The sequence below is a fragment of the Sinocyclocheilus grahami genome, unplaced genomic scaffold (genome assembly GCF_001515645.1).
Source record: "Sinocyclocheilus grahami isolate Dianchi unplaced genomic scaffold, SAMN03320097.WGS_v1.1 scaffold624.1, whole genome shotgun sequence".
NCBI lineage: Eukaryota > Metazoa > Chordata > Actinopteri > Cypriniformes > Cyprinidae > Sinocyclocheilus > Sinocyclocheilus grahami.
Genome location: NW_015505803.1, coordinates 30537 through 38891, shown reverse-complemented (window position 1 = coordinate 38891; position 8355 = coordinate 30537). Strand labels below are relative to the sequence as shown.

Sequence of the window (8355 nt, the reverse complement as noted above, 5' to 3'; positions counted from 1 at the left end):
AAAAAAAAAAAAAAAAAGTGTCTCACATGGCTCCGGGGGGTGAACAAAGGCCTCCTGTAGCGAATCGATGCATTTTTGTAAGAAAAATATCTGTATTCAAAACGTAATAATCACTTTAATCTAGCTTGCGCTCACTGTTGTAAACTAAGCAGTTCCAGAAGCATGATGTATGAGGTCAGCTTTGCGCAGCAGGGCTGGACTGGGAAAAAAATTTAAAAATCGGTATATATCCCCCAAAGAAAACAAGCTAAAAGGTCAAAGTATGATTTCCAATTAATAAAAATACGTATGCAACCGTGTACAACATATAGGCTACTATAATTTAAAATGTTGCCAGTAATCTTCACACTAAGGGACAGCAAAGACCTCCACAAAGAATGCAACCTTTATAAGAATAAGAGAGGAAGGTGGAGAATAAGTTAATAAATTATGATTTTTTTTAAAACACAGTGATTACAGTATCTTTAATATTTAAAGTTAAGTATTTGAATATATTGCAAACTCACAAAATAAAAAATGGTGTGTGAATATCCCAGCTCATTGTTTTGGATAAGAATAAAACGTCAGGTCATATTTAAATTTATTCGCATTGGCCCATGGAAACCTCTGTGAACACACTTGACTTGGCCAAAAAAAAAAAAAAGAGCAAGGGACAAATTTTCGTTTTATTAAAAAGTTTACATATTCTACACTCATGGTGCGCACACGCATAGGATAGGTTAGATTCCTCCGTTTCCCCTTCATGCGAGCCCCTGTTATCAATCTCCTTACCGATTAAACTCCTCTCCTCCTCCTGCCTGTCCCTTTGGACCGCATCACTCACAGCAGAGCAAGCCTGTTTTTGATAACGCTGCGGTGTACATTTCACAAATGCCGACAACGAGGCACATTTTGCGGTGTCCGCCTCCACATTTTTAAGCTACTTTTCCCTGAGCTTTTCAGCATCACCTTTGGTCTGTCCATTTTGAGAGACCAAGAGGAAGGTGGAAGAGAGGTAAAGCGATATTTACATAGGCAGAGCAAGATCCCTTATCACTCCGTCTATTTAATGCTTTGTTATGGGCAGCTGTCCCTGCATGATGGGCCGGTCCTTGGCGGAAAAAATAAATTTAAAAAAATTGTACCGGCCCAAAAGTGCGTCGGCCCACTGGGAAAATGCCCGGTATGCCAGATTACCAGTCCAGCACTGGTCAAGAGTGACCGACTGAAAGGGAATGTCTCAGTTACGGATGTAACCCTTGTTCCCTGAAGGAGGGAACAGAGACGTCACGTCCCATCGCCATGGCTGCTGTACCACCGCTGAGTGACTGGGTTTCCGGCTCGGCTCCTCAGCGAAAACCTGAGTTTACATACGCAACCCATACGTTTAATCTTATTAAACATCAGCGTTACGGATGATTTTCATTTTTGTATTGAATAGATTCACATTTATACAACTTTATATTATTAGCTTAGTTTAGCTACATTTAATATTTTGAGAAGCTACACATACAAAAGTGCTTCTCTCCACTGGTAGTACGGAAGCATGCAATTCCAAACATACCAGCAGTCTAGTTTAAAGTCTAAAACATCACATTAGTATAGTTGTTGCTTAATCTACCAGGCAACACAAAACACACATTCACAGCACAGCTAAGCACACTACAATGCTGGGAACACTGAAACCTACATGTAGTTGCGGATGGAGTCAGGGAGAATCACCACACAGCGCTGGCCTTCCTTCAGCTCTTTGGCTACATGCACTGCAGCAGCCATGGCTGTGCCTGAACTACCGCCTACAAAGAGTGACAGACCACACAGTTTAGATGCACACTTGACACATATGAAACGTGAGAGATGTGCTGCGAGTCACATACCGCACAGAAGACCCTCCTCTCTGATGAGCATACGAGACATGGCAAAGGACTCTTCATCATTGGACTTGTACCAACTATCCACCACCTGAGACACAGTAAATGTGGTAAAAATGTAACTGATATGATATTGCCTTACGTTAGCTGGAATGAAGTGTGTGACACCTTAAACCATCTATTATTTGCCATTTTTCTTAAAAGAAATCGGTTACACAGTATCATAATTAAATATAGTGCAGACAGCAAACAAAAACTGGCAAACACTCATGAAAGTCAGTTTAGCAATTACAGCTGATAACATGATGCAAATAAACAGAAAACTAAATAAACATTTATAACCATCCCCCAACAACAGCTCAAACAACAGTTTTTAAAGTACTAAAATTATAATAGTATACCAATGATACTAAAACATCACTGTCCTCAATGCATCTAAAACATTTTCTTTCTCAATGTGGCTCTTTTTATTTTTATCAAGGGTGAAACTTAATGGTGATCTATGAACATCTGGAAAAGACAAGACAAGCATCCTCTCTAGGCAGCTTGTGTCACTATAAATGGCATATTTCTGAATGATTCTGCTTTAAAACTATGCATACTGGCCTATTTTTTTATATGTTAATAGGACCAGTCCACAACCATTACAAAGACATGTCAATTACAGAACGTAAAATTTAAGACCGGTCATGGCGATAGGGTCAACTGCCATTAGTCAACATAAAACACTCATTTTAACTGCATAAAAGCCTTCTGCGCAAATGCAAACTTACAGATCTGTCCAGAACAGTGGGGATGAAGTCATAGCCGATGCCCTCAACTTCATATTGAGTCTTATCAGTCTTATTCAGCTCCTCTGGCTCAGCAAGGATAGAGCCCTCAGGATCCACTCCAACTATCTGATGGGAGAACAATGACGTAAAAAAGAAAGAAAAAAAAAATTGTAACATGGTGTAAAAATGTTTTTAAATTAATTCAACGTCTCCAACATAGTAATTATTCAGAATTCAAAATGACCTACAACAAAACTTTCAACAACAACAACACTTTCAAGACTTGAAGTAGTTACTCATAAGAAATAGTAATAAAAGATTATGCCAAACTACTTAAAGGGGTCCCATTATGCTTTTTTACAATGTCTTTAATTTGTTTTGGGGGTGTACTAGAACATGCTTGGTGGTTCGAAAAACATATATATATTTTTTTTTACATAATTTACATTACAAAAACAACAACACTTTCAAGACTTGAAGTAGTTACTCATAAGAAATAGTAATAAAAGATTATGCCAAACTACTTAAAGGGGTCCCATTATGCTTTTTTACAATGTCTTTAATTTGTTTTGGGGGTGTACTAGAACATGCTTGGTGGTTCGAAAAACATATATATATTTTTTTTTACATAATTTACATTACAAAACCTTTCTCCCCATCCTGGCACAAACGGAACTTCGGGGTTTGATGAAGGCCCACCTTCCGAAAAACTAAATGTGATGTGATGTGATTGGTTAGCTGTCCCAGTACGTTGTGACTGGCGAACAGCTTAGACGGTGTTTCAGTACTGCCCCGCCCCTTGCCAAAGCAGCAAGTTCCGTCTGCTCCGGTATAGTTAAGGATGGCATCAATATTGCCAAAATTTGCACGCACAGATATTGCAAGACATATTAGAGTGGTAACATTAGTTGTTTTTTTCTAAATCACGTTTTAGATAGGTTGTCAACAACCACTTAAAAATAACTGCATTTACTATGTACAGATAACTGCATATGTATTATTTGTATTGTTCTTTAATTCTAACATGAATTGCAGTGAAACTGTTATACAGTTGAATTTATTTATACTGTAGTCCAGTGTTTCCCAGGCGGGGCGCATATATATATATATATATATATATATATATATATATATATGCATATGCAAACTCATTCTCTGCCAGCAGGAGGCGCTGTTGGGGGTAAAAGCTGTACAGGCACTCCGCTCAAAAAAAACACTGCTTTATCAGACATTACATACAAGATTAAATGAAAATGACATCCAATTTTCTGAAGACAGTCGGTTTCCTTCAGAAATACAGTGATATAAAAATGTCAACAACCACTTAAAAATAACTGCATTTACTATGTACAGATAACTGCATATGTATTATTTGTATTGTTCTTTAATTCTAACATGAATTGCAGTCAAACTGTTATACAGTTGAATTTATTTATACTGTAGTCCAGTGTTTCCCAGGCGGGGCATAATATATTATTTATAATAATATATATATATATATATTTATATATATATATATATATGCATATGCAAACTCATTCTCTGCCAGCAGGAGGCGCTGTTGGGGGTAAAAGCGGTACAGGCACTCCGCTCAAAAAAAACACTGCTTTATCAGACATTACATACAAGATTAAATGAAAATGACATCCAATTTTCTGAAGACAGTCGGTTTCCTTCAGAAATACAGTGATATAAAAACACAATGTATGGGAAACACTAGTCTCATAACTGAAGTGTAAATTCTATTATTTAATGATATTCTAATGGACCGCTTTGTGATATCACAAAACCCGGAAAGCAAACGCTGTAGTCCAAACGAGCCATTCGTTGTAGTTCTTGAAAAGGGATTTTTTAAAAGCGAAATATCTCCCTTTGAAGTGGACTTTGAGATTTGTAAGTTTGAAGATTTTTTATGCCCAAACATACACACTACACACTGACTAAAATTAAAAGTGAAAAAGCATAATAGGACCCCTTTAAATAATAAGCAAACAGACAGATAGATGGAAAACAAGTTCATTGACTGGTGTATCAGAATTTATGTACTGATCTGAGCCTCACCTTGATATTAGGGCATTTCTCCTTCAGCTTGCGAGCGATGCCAGTGATGGTGCCACCAGTGCCAGCTCCGGCTACCAGCATGTCTATTTTACCTACAGAGGATAGGAACAAAAAAAAAAAATGGTACCAACAATATTTAGAAGCAGTTATTCTTGACCTTTTGGTCAATATTCAAATGCCTATTCAACCTGTCAGCTTTATTAAAAAAAACCACTTTGTCTGCCACTTTCACTGCCCCCCCCCTCCCTCCTCTCCCTCATCAGAAGCAACTGATGAGCTTTTTCATAAAAAGCATCCAAGTAACTGAAAAGAGAGAGGTGAATGATTAATTTTGACAAAACCACAAAGGTTTTAATTTACCGTCACACTGCTCCAGAATCTCCTCTGCAGTGGTGTCATAGTGGGCAAGGGGGTTGCTGGGATTGCGGTACTGGTCCAGAATATGAGCGTTAGGAATCTCGTTCTTCAAACGCCAAGCCACCCCCACGTGAGACTCCGGAGAGTCAAACCGGGCTGAGGTAGGGGTACGAACAATCTCGGCACCAAGAGCGCGGAGCACGTCCACCTGGGAGCATGCGAGGACACAAAACATAGGAGTATGAAAATGCACATTCATACGCACCACAAATATCAGGTTGATTTACTTCCACACCATATTTATCTTTATTATCTCACCTTTTCCATGCTCATCTTCTCAGGCATGACAATGATGCAGCGATAACCTTTGACTGCTGCTGCCAAAGCAAGACCGATCCCTGAAAACACACATGACAGTCACACGGTCTGTACCACATTCTAATAGCAATAATCTACACTTCACTGATTAGTAAGTGTTAGATGTTGAATAACACTTAGCTGACCGTATTTACACAGTCATTCTTTGATTTTGGTGCCAGACTAGTTGGCACATAACTGGTCCTCCAGCATTCCAGTGCCTGAATTAAACTAAATGGAGCAAAGGTTCTTCCTCAACACGGCACAGTTAAAAACATTCAGTGCTTGCGTTCAAAATAAATACTAAAATGAGAATAAACATTATAATGGCTAATGGTGCAGACACACACACCTGTGTTTCCTGACGTGGGCTCAATGATGGTGTCTCCAGGTTTCAGGATGTCGTCTCTCTCCGCGTCCTCTACCATTCGCAGACTGATTCTGTCCTTCACGCTGCCACCGGCGTTGAAGAACTCACATTTAGCCACTAGACAGATAGAAAGACAAAAAATAAATAAAGAAATAAAAGAAATAAACCTTAGAAAACCACCTTTTTTATTTGCGCATGTTGTCAATTACAAATCATCAACTTGCTTGTTTAGATAATAAATACACTGGTCAAAGAAGAGAAAAAAGAAGAAAAAAAAAGTTGAATAAAGTCATTATTTTTGTTTTCTTCGTGCACAAAAAGTATTCTCATAGCTTCCTGACATTACGGATAAACCACTGATGTCCAGTGTTGGGAAGGTTACTTTGAAAATGTAATAGTTTACAGATTACAAGTTACCCTATTTAAAATGTAAAAAGTAGTGTAACTATTTCAATTAAAGTAATGTAACAGATTATATTTGATTACTATTCTAAATTTCTAACAAAATGTTTTCAACTGTTAATCATTTTCAAACATTTAAACCAGGTACAGTTAACCTTACAGTAGTACTCAACACTGATTCTCAGAATTCTTCATTCTTGAATCAAGATTATAATAATGTAATTTTAAGCCATAGCCACACAAAGGTTAAATACAGATTTAAAATCATAAGAAATAGCAAATGAATAAAAGTATTCAGATGTAACCCCCTTTGTAATCGTTAACACTTTCATAAGTAACTAATTTAATTACACATTTTTTTTCTCAGTAACAGATTACGGTTACATTTATTTTAGGTAACACTTTAATTTAAGGTGTCCATGTTACATGTACTTACTGTTAAAATAACAATAAATTATGCATAATTACATGCAAGTAACCCTAAGCCAAACCATATAGTAAGTACATGTAGTTAATTAATAGCACTCGGTATATAAATGTATAATTACACCAACAAGGACACCTTAAAATAAAGTGTAACCTTATTTTGTAATCAAATTGCATTAACACTGTTACAAGTAACTAGTTACTCCCCAACACTGCTGATGTCACATGGACTATTTTGTTGATGTCCTTACAACATTTCCTGGCCTTGAACGTGGTAGCTCCATTGCAGTCTATGCAGGGTCAGAAAGCTCTCGGATTTAATCAAAAAATAGCTTAATTTCTGTTCTAAAGATGAACGAAGGTCTTACGGGTTTGGAATGACATTAGGGTGAACTATCCATGGAAGCTATTTACTGTACAACTAGACCACCCAACTTCATCATAATGGCACAGCCACACATGCAAATATGTGAAATGTACACCTAATCAGATGCAATTAGTCCGCTAATTCCACGTCTGTAATGCCAAAGCTGATCGGCTGAACTGGTCGAAGGGTAATCTTGTTCACATGAAAATCGCTAGACGTATTGAACCCCCATTATAAAGCTCATTAAAGCATTTCGACTCAAAAGGCTTTGACTTCCACACAATAACACTTTCAAACAATGCTTGTTAAAAGAAAGAGGGGCTTAACTACAGTCCTGCTACACTTTTGGCCCATGTGGCTAAACTCGTTCACCTTTGACAAAATGAAAGACTGCAGCCATTTTGTGAGCGTGGTTTTGTTGAAGTTTCAGATTTGGTCTTTGAGTACACCCAGACACAATACAACCCCCACCCCCAACCAAAACTAAAACGCACAATGCAACCATGTGAAGTACGCATCTACTGCAACACCCAATGCATTCCTCCCTACAGGGTTATTTTAATGGCCTCTGATTTTATCTGATATAATAAGGGAACTGTACTTTCCAGCAGATCTGTTTAATTTGAATAAGGTTAATAAGGATAATTAGGAGCTGTTAGAATGCTGTTCTAAAGAGATCTTGGAGGTATTCCAGAAGTCAGGTTAAGCGAGTTCTCGGGTAAGTTTACCTCAGACTGTGCTTCCAAAAACATTCAGAGTATTTCAGTACAGTAGCCATATCAACTTGATCTGCTTTAGATCATGTGATTTTCATGTCCTCACAGGACACGACAGAAAAAAAAAACCCACAGTACTGCATGAAACCAGGTGTGAAGACACATCCCCCACACCTATATGGTACAGATACTCACAAAGCTCACACTTGAGGCCAAAAGCTTTAGGAATCTTGTTCATGCGGACCAGTGGGGTCTCTCCAATCCTGCTTAAAATGTTGGGAATGATACTGGGTGTCTTTGTTCTGTGAGAAAAGGGAGCACATTAAGTGGTTACACACACACGCGCACACACAACCACAAACACACATTAAACTAACATCAACAAACCACAACGGACCTGAATGAACTGAATCACAGTCACTCTGCAGACTGTGGCATTATGGAAAGCCGTTGTAACATTTAATCTATAAGCCGTACTAGTATCTATTTTCATGGTACTAGTACCTATTTTTTAGATACTAGTATCTTTTCCATTAAGTACTAGTACTTATTCATTAGGTACTAGTGCTTATGCTTTATCTACTAGTGCTTAATCTTTAGGTACTAGTGTTTATTCTTTAGGTACTAGTGTCTTTTGTAAAGTTACTAGTACTTATTCATTAGATACTAGTGCTTA

General features: G+C 37.7%; 1 protein-coding gene across 2 annotated transcripts in view; it reads right to left on the bottom strand.

Annotated features, from left to right (window-relative positions):
- Positions 1-8060, bottom strand: part of cbsb (cystathionine beta-synthase b) — an 18883-nt gene extending 10823 nt beyond the window's left edge. Inside the window, exons 1-8 of one of the 2 annotated variants that reach the window (XM_016241505.1) lie at positions 7875-8060; positions 5751-5885; positions 5360-5439; positions 5045-5249; positions 4685-4776; positions 2624-2749; positions 1857-1941; positions 1670-1775 (exon numbers count right to left, since the gene is read on the bottom strand). In XM_016241505.1, coding sequence (XP_016096991.1) covers positions 1670-1775; positions 1857-1941; positions 2624-2749; positions 4685-4776; positions 5045-5249; positions 5360-5439; positions 5751-5885; positions 7875-7917 — 872 coding nt within the window. In that variant the 5' untranslated portion in view covers positions 7918-8060. The remainder of the gene's footprint in view (positions 1-1669; positions 1776-1856; positions 1942-2623; positions 2750-4684; positions 4777-5044; positions 5250-5359; positions 5440-5750; positions 5886-7874) is intronic. The other variant, XM_016241504.1, reaches the window with a different exon arrangement.
- Positions 8061-8355: the final 295 nt, after the last annotated feature.